Source organism: Lotus japonicus, chromosome 4, assembly GCF_012489685.1.
Source record: "Lotus japonicus ecotype B-129 chromosome 4, LjGifu_v1.2".
NCBI lineage: Eukaryota > Viridiplantae > Streptophyta > Magnoliopsida > Fabales > Fabaceae > Lotus > Lotus japonicus.
In genome coordinates this window covers 16,941,406-16,960,240 of record NC_080044.1, presented here as the reverse complement: position 1 = coordinate 16,960,240, position 18,835 = coordinate 16,941,406, and the positions used below count along the sequence as shown (strand labels likewise).

The following is an 18,835-nucleotide window of genomic DNA, read 5'->3' as shown; positions in this document are numbered from 1 at the left end:
AATAAAGAGCATTGTTAACAGTTTTCACAACGAACTGAATAAATTGATTCACCAATAGGAATGAGAGCATGCTTAGAGAAGAATTTCATCTCATGCCATATGACCTTTTCCTATATAAATGTGATAGTTGTTTTAGAGGTGTTGCACCAAACATTAGCTAGTTAGAAAGAATCTGAGTCACATTTGTTAAGTCCAAACGTTCGATCATATCGTTTATCATGTTTTGTACGATAATAATTTTAAGGGTATATAAGTGAAATACTAAAATTTTCATATTTCAGAAACACTTTATCTTATCGTCTATGCCTATGATGTGCTGTCCAAGTCTAAACAACTTATAAAAACGAAAGTTCAAGATCGTCTAACAAGGGAAGATCGTCTGAAGAATGAGCATGATCTTTGAATCACAAAAAGATCTCAGACAAACTTGGAGAAGAAGTTAGAAGAGCATGTGATCTGACAAAGCTCAATGGCCAAAGCTCAAGTACAACATTGTCACCATCAAAGTGTCAGTTTTGTTCCTCAACGGATAGAAGCAAAGATCAATGGTACCTACCAACTGGCATACTACTTCTTTTTTGCAAAAGGTATTCATCAAACAGTGTCATGCATTTAATGCACCTAACACAAGTACACTAAAGCACCGTTTGATCTAACGACTAGAATCTTTGTGAAGAATAAGCTTCAACGATACAATCTCTCTCACATAAGATCAAGGAGTATAAATGGAAGACTTGAAGATTTGAAGAGCCAACGATCGAATCTCTATTGAATCAATTTACAATGATCAAAGAGAGCATTTTACCCAAGAGTCAAATTGTCTTATCCAACTCTCTTTAGAACTAGAACTCAAAGTACTTCATAGAGTCAAACCTTATTCAATACTTTGTAGTTCTTGTGCTTAGCATTTTCTACGACCCCTCTTGTGCGAAGAGAGCCTTGTAGCGCCAAATGATCTTGAAAAAGATCTTGGGAGAAGCCCTGTCAAATACTTGTTTAGGAGAAGTCCTTGATATAACTTGGTTAGGAGAAGTCTTGGAGAATACTTGGTTGGGAGAAGCCCTGTGTAATACTTTTTTTTGAACGTAACTCAAATATTATTAAGTCATACTAGACATGGAAGCCAAACGATCAACATGCAAAAGATCCAAGAGACCACGAGGCCCCTCCTATAGCCAAACAACGTTGGATAAAGAGGAAGCCTTACGAGCCATAAAGTCGGCACAAGTATTGCCCTGTCTACGGACGAAAGAGAGATCAACATGATCAAATAAATGGAATAACTGGAAACAGACTTGTCTAATACTTGTTGTGGGAGAAGTCCTGTTGAATAATTTTTGTAGGAGAAGTCCTTGATACTTGTTTAGTGAAATATTGGTTAAGCCAAGGACTGGACGTAGCCCCATCAGTTATGGGTGAACCAGGATATATTGTTGCGTCTTTATGGTTCACTATCTTATACTTATATACGCTGCATCAAACGATTGCGAAAAAGCCTTATAAACTTATAATCGTTTGAAAACTCAGGTTTTACTGGAACACAATTCAAACCCCCTTTCTTGTGTTACTCTATTACATTTCAACATTTTTCATATTGACCAATCACTCTCTCATTTGACTAATTTAACTTTTAGATACTAGAAACAGTGGTTAAGAACATACAAGAGAATTCGAGTTAGGCCATAAGGGCAAACCTTGCAATAGAATCAAAAAAAAATAGTAGGCGATTGATCGCCCAATAATTGATAGGGTATAGATGGTATTTCTTAAGATTGTCAAAAAACTTCTTTCCGACCGAAGCCCTCCAAAGCCGAGCTATTTTATGCTGAACTAGTTGGGTTGATTCGAATTGTGGTTCGTTCGGGTGAAGAAACTCGGGTTTAAGTGATTTAGATTGGTCGGTTTTGGCTTGGGCTCTAGCCCGACCGAAGTAGATTTTTTAGAAATAATTGAGACTTCAGCGGGCCAGACCCTCTATTATTTTCACCTTTCAATGGCCCTGGCCCTCTAGCCTCAAATCCCCAACTCTAGGCGCACTCTCCACTCTCTAGTCTCTCTATCACTCTCACACTCAACATCTCAAACCCTAGTTGCACTCTATCACTCTCTCATTCTTTCTATCACTCTCACTTCCAACACTGACGTGCCCCCTCCCCCCCATCTCTCTCCCTCTCTCTCTTGCAGATCGTTGGAAGCTTCATCTCCTCATCCACATCTTGAATCTTTGTCGTAGATCTTCTTACCTTCTCTGCATCTCTCTAATGGTCAATGTGTGCATTACTTTGATATCTTCCCCAACTCAAACATCAAATGCAATGTCAAATCTAGTGCAAACCTGAGCATATATGAGACTTCCAATTAATAGTTGATTCATATGGAATATTCTTCATGCGTTTCCGCTCAAAATCATTTTTCGGCCACTGACTCGATTTGCTGATATAGGCCTCTTTGATAAACCTAAAATACTTCTAGATATTTATCTACAGATCTTGATGCAAATGATATAAGATGTTGCTTTCATATCCTTTATATCAAAGTTTCCAGACAATACTTCTAACAAATACGAACTGGATGCGTCGTAGAGTATTCAAAATTGGTTACATAAAACAAAAATATACTGCTTTTGAAAACGTATGTAGAGAAGCTTCTACCGATATTCACACAACCACTGTCATTTGTGATTTGCCCCTTCCTTAATGAGATATTATTCATCAACTAAAGTTTTCATATACAACATATCCATAATTTGTACAGTGTGCACTAACATAACAGTAACACTGATTAGCATAACTGCAAAACCTACTTCGATACAAACTCTAGTTGATATACATGAGTCGGGGATGTATCATATGAGAGTGATGTTCTTATGTGAGAACATGAGAATAAATCATGACCGTCAGATTTAATCATGAACGGTCAAGATTTAAACAATTTAATGATCATATGACAACTTAAAAATATTTTAATCTTGGTTTTTCATGATTATATCTAACGGTCATGATTTATTATCATGTTCTCATGTAAGAACATCATTCTCTATTGATACATCCTCTACATGAGTCATTGCTCTGGTGCTTATAAATGAAAGGCAACATATTTTATACAACTTTTTCATGTAATCCACACCCCAATTCCACCCTCACCCTAAAACAAATAAAAATGAAAAAGAGAGAAATGATGAGTGACATGATAATAAAAGAAGAGACAAATAAAAAGATAAAATGAGTGAAAAAGTAATAAAAGAAAAAAAAAACAAATAAGTGTATCAAAATTGTTTTCATTATCTTTTTTTTTCCCATTCTCTCCCTGATTTTCCTATCAATCAAATCAATAGCCAACGGTCAATTATGTGAGTAATGTGATACTCACCTGTTAAAATAAACAATAAATATTTATTCACTCCAATCATACCTCCGTCATGAGAGATAAATGAAGAAATGATATGTAATATAATAGAAAAAGAGGAGAGATAGAATCAGAATGAGGGGAAATTTCTGATCTATGCAAGGGAATGCCAACGAATAAATCCCCATCAACTCTTTACATTATTCTTAGTCATTAATTATAAAAACCAATAGTCAATAACTGTTTTAGAAGAAAACTGCAGAGAATCTTTGCTGAGGAGAGTCCACATTCAAATGCTAAAACGCAGGTTAACTTCCTTATTACAATATTTCCAGAAACAAAAAATGGGAAAGGGAGGGAAAAAACTTGCTCCCTTTCAATGCTTAACAAATTTAACCAAAAATACAAACCAATATTTACATTACAAGAAAACAAAAGAAACATACCACGCCTAGAAACTCATCCAAACGAAGATAAATCATAGTGTTGCTTTCATCACAATCCATCGACGTGCCATTCTAAAGCAATGCTCGCACAACCATCAGCTGGTAATGCTTTTTCAGTCCCATTTTCAAAATGGTTTTCTCAATGGAGACCCTTTGGCTACAGCTTTCATACTTTGAGAATCTCGGAAGCAGACAAAATGCACTAGAGTTTTCCCATTCGGGTAGATTGCAAAAACACTAGTCCCTATTTTCTTATGGCACAAGGAACACATGTCATCACCGGTAATCTTCACAACTGTTTTTCTCTTATTGTAGAGTTCATCTTTCACCTATGCAAGCAAATTGAATAATGATAAATATGTGGACAAGGTAAGAAAATAGAAGCATATGAATATGCAAGAGATATGGTCCTCTGTCTCTCACGTTGTATTACCTTAGACCGTGAAAAAAGTATGTCCTTCCAATTTCCATCCTTTTCAAATGTCGGTTTCAAGGAAATTTTTGTTCCTATTTTCCTATCGTTTTATAAGTTCAAAATCATACTAATTAATATTTAATCAATAATATTCTTATCTTCACCTAATTAATTAATTTTTGGGAAAATATATAGAAATAATTTATTAAAGATATAAAGAACATAATAGAAAATTAATATAATTTTAATAAAAAGACTGCTTCATATGAGAATAAAACGAAGGGAGTAGTAAAACAAGCATAGTGTTCAATAAATTGATTCAGAAGTAAGAAATTAGCATGTTTCCAATATAGCCCCAAAGGCCTAACCTACCAATTTCTCCTACAATAGTAAGCAAAATCCTGATTTCTGATGTTTGCTTACCTGAAGGTTCTCACTCTGTCTCAAGCTCTGGACCACCGAGCAATTACGATACATTTCACTAGATTTTCTCAGAAGGGGTCCAAGAAATGAAAGCAAGTTCTGCAGATAACATTCAATTGTTTACTAAATTGAATAAATTAAAAAACAAAATAAATGTCTCATAACAAATAAAAACATCTCCCAACAGAACAGACTCCAGTAAGTGCGGTTCAACCAAATAAAAACAAGTGTCAGCATGTTATCTATGTATGGTACAACAACGTCAAGAATAGGTAAAATGATCAAGAATTAGTAGCCCATGTGATCATCAACAAGCCAAGTCAAATATAGTATTGCATTAGATATGTCTTCAACGAAACAATATGACAGTTCCACCCCTTCCTTTCCCTTGAAAATGTAAAGAAAGAAAAGGAGTTCTTTGAAATTTATTTCCAAATCATACCTGAAGTTTAGTTTCCTTAGGTAAAAGTTTAAGTGCCTGGGCTCCATTGATTCTATCCCACCTGCGGCTCAACAAATCAATGGCCTCATCAAGCATGATAGAAGTACCTCCTTCGGGAAATTCATCTGTGTCAGCATCACTCTTGCTACTGTCCGTGCTACTCAAACTAGCTTTTATGTCCTCAGCAACATCTATGGAAGCAATTTTCTTTGATCCTCGACTTCTAGTTTTTAATAAGATTTTTGAATTAGCTCTTGGAAGGGTTGTACTCCTGGGGGATAATAGATTTGTGATTCTCTTTTCATAATTCTTGGTCGTCCTCCGTGGATTCAAATAAATTTGCAAAAGCATTAGGTATATGTTGCTGGGAGATGTTACAGAAGGCTTATGCGTAGATCCATACACCCGATCACAATAAGACAATGCCAGTTCTGGAACATGAAGCTACAAATGAAGAGGGCATTCACTTATTCCCACAAGATTCACAAATAAAACTTTGATTTATATAACATAATGTGCATGAGCAATCAAAATGCATTTGGGTTATCAGATATGACAACACAATTGTACTTCCTTTACACAGTAAATACAGGATGATATTTACTTGATATACCTTATGAACATACAAAGATAATGTTAGTTCATGTTGGTTCATTTTTCCCAACAATATTGCACGCTCTTCATATAAAGCATCTGATGGAAGACGTTTCAGCAGAGCCTCTGGGTTGTATCCTGACATGCTCTCTAAGGCAGACAATAACTTATTTCTTTTGGGGGAGTAAACTTTCTCGTCCCATTTCCCCTGGGAACTTAAATCAGCCTGCCAATCAAGTACTTCAGAAAGATAGACTTGTACCTACATTGCAGAATACAGCAAGTGAGTAGAGGATTTTCTTCTAATCATATATCAGATCATGACAAAGTAGAACTGCTTTAGTCCTTAGAGCCATTTATGAGATGCTAGAGGTCCTCACCATTTCATTTTGCAAATTTCCAGAAACAGCGTCCTCATTCATTGCAAGCATGAGCTCCAAGTATGTGGCTTGCAAGTTGGGAGCATGTTGCTTCAAATATGAGTTCACCATATGTGCTGGAATATTTCCGGATAGAAAGAGCTCAATAGTTTGGGTTGGGTTGCTTTCAAGAACAAGCATGGACAACTCAAGAACAAGTGTGGGGTCTGTTTCACACAGCGGCTGCATCAGAAACCCCCCAAATCAGAAAACTTAGTATAAGTTAACTGCATAATGGAAATAAATAACAACTTTAAGGAGGATTGGGAATCTTAGGAAAATTTTACCGTGCATAATGGAAACTGAATAAATATTTTTAATTAATTCCTAAGTGGCTGCAAACTTTTTCCAATCAAGCTAGGTCAGAAGAGGAAAATGACTAAATTAGGCAATAAACTTAAGAAAGTCCTCTACAATAACTGTTTTCAGTTCCACTTTATAACTACTAATCAACAAATAATGTTTGATAACAAAAATCCATCTATCAATACCACCAAATAAAGCAAAGAAGCATCCCTTCCTTTAAGCCACAATAAATACAAAATTCACTGTGCACTTAATATCTGATTACAGTTAATATAACGTCGTATATCAAGACACTCTTGCTTCCTAAGCACTATGTAGAATCCGTTATAAGGAAGCAAATACTTAGGCATGACAGCTATTAAGAATTAGAAGAAAAATCTTTGTTAACAAAATTGTCAATCAAATATGGGTTCACCTTGAGATACTCAATGATGGTCTCAGGCTTGAACTTATGTGCAATTTCAGACTGGCCGTCTTTAACCAATTTATGAACAAGTTCCAGAGCTTCCCGGTGCATTGAGTTGCACTTGTAAAGTTCTACTAAAGCAACAAGATAGCCACCTTCTTTAAGTATCTCTTCACATATTTTCAAATCACAGTAATTAAGATCTCCAAGTAAATCTTCAGCCAAAGAAGATTGTCCAGTAAGCAGCAATGCCTGGAGTAGAGCAGTATCCAATACTGAAGCCATCTCCCGAGCTACTGAACTAATAGATGTACTACCACGCCCCTGACACGAATAATTTCGGCAGTCATAACTTCTTCAATAACAACTGTGATGAACACTTATTATTACATCACTTTGATATTTCAAAAAGATTTGAGGACATCATACATCCCAGAGCTTCAACATTAATCATGCAGACACTATAGAAATCCGCAGTATTTTAAAATGTAAAATTACATTTTGTAATGCATGAGCTGTAAATTTTAGTAAATCTACCCCAAAGCACTGGCATCATACATATTGGAAATAAATAGAAATACTAATGGGGCATGTGCCACACTTTAGACATGAAATAGGATCACACAAGAATATTCATACCTTGGTAATTTTCTTATGCCTACTACTGTTATAGGATGCGAAGTTATCCCCAACTGCATCTAAGACAACTTCCTCAGTTCCCTCTGCAGTGGCCTTCTCAATAACACTATATCTCTTCTTATGCAAAAACTTTATGAGAGCCATAAGCATATTATGGCTCATTTTTTTGGACTCAAGTTCTGCATTTTCATCAGATTCTGATATATGCGATGCTGGAGAGGGTTCCATATCATCTGACATAGTCGAAGAACCTCGGGAGAGACATAAAGCATCTTCAAAGATATCCATAAACTTCTCCGGCTCATGAACAATAGTTGTCTTTGGAAGGATAATGGATGGATAGAGAGAAAGAACATAAGTTATATCTACTTGAGACTCGAGAAAATGTTCCATTGCCTCCTCATAGCTGCAATTGTCAAAAAGATGGTGGGCATATCTGTAACATAAAGAGGAGAAACACATTTAACTTTCCAGTGAGTGAAATGCAAAATAAGCAATGATAAACATGTCAAGACTTACGTAATTTACAATATCTGTACTAACTACTGCAGTCCTATTATTATTGTAGTTGTAGGCATCATCATTATGTAATCCACATTAATAGTCCATTAATTATATAAATACTGTTATTCTAGGGCTATAATAGATAGTTTTTTATAGGAAAATACAAAAGGACCTTATATTAGTTAAACTCGCAACTCTGTAAAGTTGAAGCATGGACTGTTAACTTCTTGACGCATGGTATCATGATAGTATAACTTCCCTTTAACTAAATCTATTGTTTCTTACAAAAAGTTTTTAATTTATATTAATTATATATTACTAATAGTTATAAGAATATATATATTTAATATAAAGACTGATATTTATATATACTAACTATGTGACCTACTATGAAATAATACATATGATACTAACAGAGAAATAAAATTATAAAATTATTTTTCAGAGTTTCTATGAAGTTAGATAGTAATAAGTAATAACGCAATATACACTGTTTTTTCTTCTTCTTAAATATAGGAATTTCCCATGCATCATATAACCACGCCCAAGTTATACGATACATGAATCAATATTTTGCTAGCATTTTTAGTACTTTATCAACCAATCAAAAAAGCATATACTAAAATGGTCTTATATTCGAGTGTGGGAGTAGTGACCAGTGGTACCAATAAAATTTATTAACATGATAGGTTACCTACAAAAGCACTACAGACACGAACTAAACTAATATGAGAAAGCAGGCTAACGAGTAAATTTTACAAGGAAAGTTTAGTTATTAAGATAAGATATATAATCATATTGATCTCAAGCCCTAGTCAACACCAGGAGAGCTGATTTTTCAGGCATAACTATCACCGGTTACAACCATTTTACACCAAAACCGGATTTGGATCCTCTCATGTGTCTTTTTCACATGACCATGTCATGTTAACTAATCAGAACCATTCATGATTTTTAATGAAATCCTACGGTTAATATTCCTCCCATATTTTTCAACTTGCCCATGATATCCTACAATGTTCCTGCGTCTTCTCTGTCGGACAAACACAGAAGCTGCATCTTCTGTTCTCAGCCTAGAGAAACAATAAAACGAATGAACCAACGAATACAAGAGACAAACTTTAGACTTATCGGAAAGAAGGTTATTGGGATTCAAAAGATATAAAATAAAAGCTGCTTTTTTGAAGAGGTTGAAAGATTGATTGAACAAGGAAGTGAATTAAGGAAAATCTCTGAAAATAGTAATAATATGTTGCACCTGCTATGGCCAGGCCCAGGTTTGGCAAAGTCTACAATAGGAAGCCCAAGTCCACTGGCATTCTGTCAAATGACAAGGCCTTCTAGAATGTTAGGATTCCTAAATAACCACCTGATGAGGTGTTATTATTAGTAGTACAGCTAGGGGGGGGGGACCACTAGGGAGTGAGAGGAATATATGTTAGTTATGGTGAGAGAATGAGGTAGGCTTGTTTTTGGGCTTAGGATTGGGAGAGAAGAGCACTCTCGAATTGCTCTGTTTATTTTCCTTCGTTTCTTGTATTCTCTAACACAATTTCTGGGTTTCATACCAGAAATTCAGTATAATCAATACAATTTCAGTTCCAGTTTCCTTCATATTTTCTGGTACCTAACATTGGTATCAGAGCTCCCGATCCTGAGGGAGCTTTTATGGTGGTTACGCGAGCTGCAATGGAGTCCAGAGTTGATGACCTTGAGCGATCTGTTACCACGATGAAGGAGATGGCCACGGAGCAATTTGAGGAGCTCCGGCGACTCATCATGAATCGGGAACGGAGGCGCACGCGAGGAAGATCGAACACACCCAGAAACCGGCGACCATCGCGAGACAGAGAGCGAGATCGCGACGCTTCGTCTTCGCACTCCGGGTCGCGAACCGGGTCACGAACCGGGTCGCGTACCTCAGACCACAGCAGGGAGCGATTCGATCACCCCCATCGCGTCCATTTGCGTGCTGTGACTGGAAGAAGGGTCGACATCCCCATGTTTGATGGAAGCGATGCTTATGGGTGGATTAATCGTGTTGAACGGTTCTTCCAACTCAGTCGTGTAGGGGAGGAGGAGAGGTTGGAGATGGTGATGATTGCCATGGAAGGGAAAGCACTGGGATGGTTTCAATGGTGGGAAGAGCAAGCTGTGGAGAGAACCTGGGAACCTTTCAAGCAAGCCTTGATAAGGAGATTTCAACCCACCTTGGTTCAGAACCCTTTTGGCCCTTTGCTTAGCATTAAGCAAAAAGGGAGTGTCATGGCCTACAGGGAAAGCTTTGAAGAGGCAGCAGCACCCATGAGAGGTGCTGATAGGGAGATCCTGAAAGGAGTGTTCCTTAATGGATTGCAGGAGGAAATCAAAGCTGAAATGAAATTGTACCCTGCTGCTGATCTTGCAGGATTGATGGATAGGGCCTTGTTGATTGAGGAAAAAAATTCTGCTCTCAGAGGAGAAAAAGGAAAGGATGAGGACAAACGTGGGTGGAAGGATAAGGGTGGGTTTGGAAGCAAATCTTCAAGTTATGGGGGAAAGCACATAAGTTATAATTCCAGTCATCAGGGGAAGAACAATACTGGACAGGAAACCAAACCAAAAGAGACCCAGGACGATGGAGGGAATGAAACTAAGAACCCTGAGAAGAAGTGGCAAGGGGGACAAAGACTCTCTCAAAATGAGTTGCAAGAGAGAAGTAGAAGAGGATTGTGTTTTAAATGTGGTGAGAAGTGGGGAAGAGAACATGTGTGTGCTAAGAAACATTTCCAATTCATTCTCATTGAGGGAGATGAAGAGGAAGAAGAGGAAGACATATTTGAAGAAGCTGAAGATGGTGAGTTTGTTTTGGAGGGCAAAATACTGCAATTGTCTCTTAATAGTAAAGAGGGCTTAACATCTAACAGGTCTTTCAAAGTTAGAGGAAGACTTGGAACAAGGGAAATCTGGATTCTGGTAGATTGTGGAGCAACCAGCAATTTTATCTCCCAAAATATTGTGAATGAACTAGACTTGGCTGTTGTAGCAACCACTGAATATGTGGTGGAAGTTGGAAATGGGGCCAGAGAGAGAAATTCAGGAGTGTGCAAGAATTTGTCACTGGTAGTGCAAGGAATCCCTATCACTCAACATTTCTTTATCCTTGGGCTTGGGGGCACTGATTTAGTCCTGGGAATGGATTGGTTAGCCAGCCTTGGGGACATTGAGGCCAACTTCAAAGAACTTATTATTAAGTGGAACCTTCAGGGCAAGCAGTTTGTGTTACATGGAGAACCGCAGGGTAATAAAATTCAGGAAGCTTGCAAAAACATAAAGAGCACAAGGAAGAACAAAGACCTGGATTTCTGTCTTTCTCATGAGTTTGTAGAAGGTATCAACATAGCAGTAGCTGAGGTCCCTGCTGAATTGAGAACCGTTATTGAAAAATTCCCTGTGGTGTTTCAAGAACCTCATGGGCTGCCTCCTAAGAGGCCTACTGATCATGCTATTATACTGCAGCAAGGAGCAGCAGCACCAAACATAAGGCCCTATAGGTATCCATTCTACCAGAAAAATGAGATAGAAACTCAAGTGCAGGACATGCTCAAGAATGGGATTATAAGGCCCAGCATTAGTCCATTCAGTAGCCCTGCAATTCTAGTGAAGAAAAAAGATGGAGGGTGGCGTTTCTGTGTTGACTATAGAGCCTTGAACAAGGTTACTATACCAGATAAGTTCCCTATACCTATAATCGATGAATTATTAGATGAGATAGGTTCTGCTGTTATCTTTTCTAAATTGGACTTAAAATCTGGTTATCATCAAATAAGGATGAAAGAGGAGGATATTCATAAAACAGCTTTTAGAACTCATGAAGGACATTATGAATATCTAGTAATGCCTTTTGGGTTATCTAATGCTCCTTCAACCTTTCAGGCCCTCATGAATCAGGTTTTGAAACCTCATTTAAGGAAGTTTGTTTTGGTTTTTTTTGATGATATACTAATCTATAGCAAGAGTTTAGAATTGCACATGGAACATTTGAGGTTGGTGCTCCAAAGCTTGCAGGAAAATCACTTAGTAGCTAATAAAAAGAAATGTTCATTTGGCCAACCAGAATTGGTCTATTTAGGTCATGTAATCTCCAAGCAAGGAGTAGCTGCTGATCCCTCTAAAATCAATGACATGCTGAATTGGCCTCAACCCAAAGAAGTGAAAGGGTTAAGGGGTTTCTTGGGTTTGACAGGGTATTATAGAAGGTTTGTGAGGAATTACAGCAAGTTAGCTCAACCTCTAAACCACCTCCTCAAGAAAAACAACTTTGAATGGAATGAGGAAGCCAGTCTAGCTTTTGCCAAATTAAAGGAGGTAATGACTACTGTTCCTGTGTTGGCAGCACCAGATTTCAGCAAGGAATTTGTGCTTGAGACTGATGCATCAGGAAAGGGGCTTGGAGCTGTTTTGATGCAAGAAGGGAGACCAATTGCATTCATGAGCAAGACTTTATCTGACAGAGCTCAGGCAAAATCAGTATATGAAAGAGAATTAATGGCTGTGGTTTTCGCAATCCAGAAATGGAGGCACTATTTACTTGGTAGCAAGTTCCTAATCCACACAGATCAAAAGAGCTTAAAGTTCTTAGCTGACCAGAGATTGATGGGTGAAGATCAGCAAAAATGGGTTTCCAAATTGATGGGTTATGATTTTGAAATCAGGTACAAACCTGGAGTAGAAAACAAAGCAGCAGATGCCTTGTCCAGAAAAATGCAATTTTCTGCCATCTCATCTATTCAGTGTGAAGGCTGGAATGACTTAGAAGAAGAGTTATTGGCTGATGAAAAATGTAAAAAAATCATGCAAGAGCTATTGACACAAGGGCAATCTCTAGCAGGGTATCAATTAAGGAAGGGAAGACTATTTTATAAGGACAGAATAGCGTTACCAAAGGAGTCCAGCAAGGTTCTCACCATACTCAAAGAATACCATGAGTCTGCTCTTGGAGGCCATGCAGGGGTCTTTAGAACTTATAAGAGAATCTCAGCTCTATTTTACTGGGAAGGGATGAAGATGGACATTCAGAAATTTGTGCAAGATTGTGAGGTTTGCCAGAGAAACAAATATGAAGCATTGAATCCAGCAGGTTTGTTACTACCTCTTCCTATACCATCACAAGTGTGGTCTGATATTTCTATGGATTTCATAGGGGGCCTTCCTAAGGCAATGGGGAAGGACACCATCTTTGTGGTGGTTGACAGGTTCACCAAATATGCCCATTTCATAGCTCTCTCACACCCCTATAATGCTAAGGAAGTGGCTGAAATATTCATAAAGGAGGTAGTAAAGCTACATGGGTTTCCCAATACCATAGTTTCTGACAGAGACAGAGTTTTTCTTAGCACTTTCTGGACTGAACTCTTTAGATTGGCTGGAACCAAACTGAAATTTAGCTCTGCCTACCATCCTCAAACAGATGGGCAGACCGAGGTAGTAAATAGGTGTGTTGAAACCTATCTCAGGTGTGTGACAGGAACAAGACCTAAGCAATGGCCAAGATGGTTGTCTTGGGCAGAATTTTGGTATAATACCAACTATCATTCTGCCATCAAAACCACTCCCTTCAAGGCCTTATATGGGAGAGACCCTCCTGCTATCATCAGGGGAACTGATTCTGTCACTTCAGTAGAGGAAGTGGAGAAGCTTACTGCTGAAAGGAACCTTATGCTAGATGAACTCAAGGAAAATTTGGAGAAGGCTCAAAACAGAATGAGACAGCAAGCAAATAAACATAGAAGAGACATTCAATTTGAGGTAGGGGATCTTGTGTATCTCAAGATTCAACCCTACAAACTCAAGAGTTTGGCCAGGAGGAAGAATCAAAAGTTGAGCCCTAGATACTATGGTCCTTATCCTATAATAGAGAAGATCAATGCTGCTGCTTACAAGCTTCAATTACCAGAGGACAGCCAAGTTCATCCAGTATTCCACATTTCCTTGCTCAAAAAAGTAGTGAAGGAGGGGATCGTCAGCCAACCATTGCCCAAAGATCTAAATGAAGGGTGGGAGCTTCAAGTAGAACCTGAAACCATCTTGGATGCCAGACAGAATGACCTTGGAACCACAGAAGTTCTAGTGAGATGGAAGAATCTGCCAGCTTTTGAAGATTCCTGGGAAGAATTGGACAGATTGATAGCACAATTTCCAGACCATCACCTTGAGGACAAGGTGAATCTTCAAGGGGGGAGAGATGTTGCACCTGCTATGGCCAGGCCCAGGTTTGGCAAAGTCTACAATAGGAAGCCCAAGTCCACTGGCATTCTGTCAAATGACAAGGCCTTCTAGAATGTTAGGATTCCTAAATAACCACCTGATGAGGTGTTATTATTAGTAGTACAGCTAGGGGGGGGGACCACTAGGGAGTGAGAGGAATATATGTTAGTTATGGTGAGAGAATGAGGTAGGCTTGTTTTTGGGCTTAGGATTGGGAGAGAAGAGCACTCTCGAATTGCTCTGTTTATTTTCCTTCGTTTCTTGTATTCTCTAACACAATTTCTGGGTTTCATACCAGAAATTCAGTATAATCAATACAATTTCAGTTCCAGTTTCCTTCATATTTTCTGGTACCTAACATAATAGCAGTGAAGAAAAAGATCAAGAGCAGAGAAGTGGTGAGGATTGGTTGAATTCATGAATTGAATGTTAATGTTGGGTGTTGAGCTTCATTCAACCTTCACAGTTCAAGCATATTTTCTGGAATTGGAAGGTACGGGGTTTGTTCAACAAAAAGTCAATCAACAACGGGTTTCCACGATGAGGGAAATTCGACGAGGAGGGAAGAAAGAAGCATTGGCTGGAAAAGAGAACCATATTTTACAGGGATTGCAATGGAGTTTCGTGTTACCCGGAGAAGATGCAGGAACGTGCTTGAACGTGGTCGCAGAACCAGGGCAAGAAGAGGCGGAAATGTGCGGGAACATGGTAGGATAATGTGGGCAAGTGAAAAAAATAAGGGAGCAATATTAACCGTATGATTTCATTAAAAATCATGAATGGTTCTGATTAGTTAACATGACATGGTCATGTGAAAAAGACACATGAGAGGATCCAAATCCACCAAAACCCAGAGAAATTAACATTAAGACTTCAGCATAAATACAAACTTGGACTTCCAGCTAATTGATTCTGAGAAATATGATAAACTTAAAATTAAAATAAAGGAGGAAAATTATCTAGTCTATTTATTTAACAGGAGTTATCTTATATGACAATGAACCTTATATGAATTGAACCCTCCTTTGCAGCACGAAGATTTGAATCTTCAGGTGGAAGGAGCTTGCACAATGACAAGGCTTCTTCAAAGTTACCAGCAGCTGTTAATTGTACAATCTGCAATGGAATAGTAAAATTCTGAACTTATAATCTAACAATAAAACATTGCAATTTAAGAATAGTATTAGATAACCAAGAAATGCAAAAGGAAGCAAAGTGTTTCACAGTTTTCTCATTTGCACGAGAATCCAAAAATAGAACCACATCATGGAGATCTATCATATCGAAATATTTGCTATACCTGGACTCCAAGAGGAACAGGAAAAAGGCCGTGAACAGAATTTTCTAAAACAAGAATCACAGAATTATTGCTTTGGCGAATATGGCGTACATTTCGAAGAACTATTGTTTGTATCAGTGGATATGGAGCTCGAAGAGATCGAATCTGCAAAATGCAAATAAAGAAATTGCATAGATGCACAACATCTTCCACATGAGGAGAAAAAACGAGCCAGAAATTTATTCTTGACGAGCAAACAGCTTGAATCCAAATACTTAGTTACCTCCACAAATCTAGGCAGCAGTGCTATAGCATATGGCTTCGGTATTACAACTTCTGCTGGGGCCTCTGACCAACAAATCCTACCTTCTGGACGAAGTTTTCCATTTTGGTCCACAATGACGCCAATGTTCTCCTAAAAATGCGCAAGAATATTAGCTTATCTGACTGAAGAAAATGAAAATTATGAAGTAGGATGATTTGAAAAGATGATCTAAACGTAAATAAAACCAAGTAACTAAGATATTGGGTGTTTCAGAATGACAGTTGGCAAGAACCTCTGACCAAATGACTTCCCATTCCAGTAGTCCTCAAATTTTGCCCAACAAATTCTTTGATTGATGTTATTGAAATATGCTTATGATAAACCCTTAAGGACAGTGATCAGCACCATTAGTTGTGTTCTAATTCCAATACTTCTCTTCTATTTGTTCTGTGAATATTTGTTTGCTTTCCTCTACTCACACAGTAGCTAAATTTTGAGTACAAACATCAATATTTTCCCTACGGATCTATCAAAGCTTGTCTGAACATATTCTCTCGAACATTGTTTCTTTTGAAACTGGGGATATCTTGTGTCAAGAAAAGTTATAGGCTAGTAAATTTAAACCAATACTTGATACATTAGCATATTTTTCAAGAGTCAAAGCAAGAAGTAAAAACCTTGCCAAGAAGAAGTTCACCAGAAGGAAGCGAGACAACTAAAGGTGGTGCTATCCTCCCGGAAGTAAAAACCTCAGACAGTGCACCATTCGTGGCATTCAGAATCATATACTCTTTCCTGATGCCCAAGCATACATTCTCACCGCACCAACACATCGACTTCACCACATCAGGAACACCAAAGTCTTTCACCTCCACAAACCCTCTACCACCTAGACAAAACACCAACAACAACAGGTCATCACCACTCATCATAGCCAAAGCATCACAGACACTTCAAAATAGTAATCTTGAGGTGCTATACATATTCATGTTGGAAACTTTGGATACTTCTAGCTATATTTTTACTTTTTACACTTCTATTTTTCAAACAACAATAGTTTAAAAAAATGATAGCATTTTATTATGTTTAAAACCACTCAAGCTAACTTTCACAATATTAATTCTCTCCTTTAGTTGAAGATTTGTGTTCCATAATCTATACTAGTTTATGCATTCTATTATATTCATGTTGTGTCCGAGTAATGATATGTTTACACTTCACTTTCTCTGACATCTAATTTCCACACATTTTTCTTCATATCTCTTCGCATTTCCTGTCACATCACATATTATTTCACTCATTTTTCTCTCTTCTCCTCATATTTATCAAAGGTGGAGGTGGAAATGAATGGTAAACACAACATTATTCATATCATACTAGTCCATAACGCAATAATCTAAATTAATTACAGAATTTCAAAAACCTAATCAACAATGAAATTGAAATTACAAAATAGCATTCATTGGATGAAAGGGGAATTACTCACCGTCGTGTCGGAAGATACAGAGCCGCTTCTGCCTGGCGAAGCACAAGAAGCCTCTGCGTTCATCCCAGCAGAAAGCATGGGCGCCCTTGGCCTTGGTGATGACAGCAATGGTTTCAAACGTGGAAAGCCTGTGAAATGCGATGGATTCTGAGAGCGAGAGGAGCATCTCTCTCGATTCCACCACCTGCATTGACATCACAGGCTTCTTCGCGAAGCCGTTCACTGTCATCTCAAGCGCGTAAGCCTCCTTCCGGAGCTCCTCCGCATCCTCCTCCTCCGTCACCGGCGCGTAGATTTGGAGGGATCCGTCGGCGCATCCGAGGAGGATTTTGGAACCGTACGGTTCGACGGATTCGATCTTCGAAGGGCAATCGGTGAGAAGCTCGAAGGAATCGTAGGCGCTGTGCACCATTTCTGTGAATGTTGATCTCGAAGCTGGTTTTCGTTCTTCACTGTCGTTCGGATGGTTGTAGACGACGCCGTTTAGTGCAGCAATCGCGGGTGTTTGGATCGGAGTTGCCACGCATTTTTGCGTCCCGATGGCGGGGAACGCTTCAATAGAACCATGCGTTTTTTTTTTCCTTTTTTTGTATGAATTCAATAGCTTTACAAAATTTTATACTCATTTCTAATATTTAACTTTTAATTTAATTTGTTGAAAAAAAATTAACTTAATTGTGATATAAGGTAATATAGTAAAATACAATTATTTAAATATTGACATGTTCACGGTCAAAATAGACACTTGCCCGTGCTTGAGTCGAATGTTCTCTCCTTCATTTGGTAATAGTTTTTTTTCTTGGAATGACCGGCAAATTGAAGTTTCGATCGGTGCAGGAGGTGGATCTTGTCCTCCGAAGCATGACCAAACCAAAAATACCATAGGCGAAACTTGATGGGTTGAGAGTTCATGGTATTTGTCATGTCTCAGCTGAAGGTAGGAAAGTATTCTCCTACAAGGATGCTTGTTTGGGCATCAATGGAGGTGGTAAATCCTTGATTCTAGCACAAGATCCATGGAAAAACTTTGAAGGTGGTTTTGATCTATGGGAGACTCGAAGGTTATGGATGGATTAGGGATTCTGGAGGTGAATTTGATTTGTTATGCTTCATATTGAGACTTCAAGTGATGAAAGGAAGAATGTGTGTGAACCCTAGAAGCAAGTCGTGATCAGGGTATTGCTGATCAAAGTGCAAAGTAAACATACCGTAAACTTGTAAAGAAATAATTGCTTCCTTTGTATGGATGTGTGTGTTTGTTATGGAATAGATAGACTTTTCATATAGCTCCCATTGTAAACAATGTGCAAAGTAGACTACTATCAAAGTAGAATAAAAAATCTAGAATAGACTTTTCATGTAGCTCTCATTGTGTGTCACTGCCAATTTATCGTATTAGGTTTTTTTTAGGTTAAAAAGCACTTTTGGCCCCTGATGTTTCAAGTTTGTGCAAATTCTGCCCCTACTATATTTTTGTCGATGTTTCTACCCCTCATGTTTTAAAACAGTGCATCGTCTACCCCTCATGTTTTCAAACAGTGCACCGTCTACCCCTCACGAGGGGTAGACGGTGCACTATTTGAAAACATGAGGGGTAGAAACATCGACAAAAATAGATAG

At 38.1% G+C, this 18,835-nt stretch overlaps 1 protein-coding gene across 1 annotated transcript; it reads right to left on the bottom strand.

The window, feature by feature from the left end:
• Nucleotides 1–3,562: 3,562 nt before the first annotated feature.
• Nucleotides 3,563–17,809, bottom strand: LOC130714249 (vacuolar sorting protein 39-like). Its single transcript, XM_057564142.1, has 12 exons — nucleotides 17,216–17,809; nucleotides 16,407–16,618; nucleotides 15,748–15,879; nucleotides 15,486–15,629; nucleotides 15,189–15,301; nucleotides 7,436–7,871; nucleotides 6,806–7,120; nucleotides 6,046–6,267; nucleotides 5,685–5,927; nucleotides 5,072–5,515; nucleotides 4,630–4,728; nucleotides 3,563–4,120 (listed from the first exon to the last, which is right to left on the bottom strand). The coding sequence occupies exons 1-12, from the start codon at nucleotides 17,625–17,627 to the stop codon at nucleotides 3,917–3,919; spliced, it is 2,976 nt and encodes a 991-aa protein (XP_057420125.1). The 5' UTR covers nucleotides 17,628–17,809; the 3' UTR covers nucleotides 3,563–3,916.
• Between the last annotated feature and the right edge of the window lie 1,026 nt (nucleotides 17,810–18,835).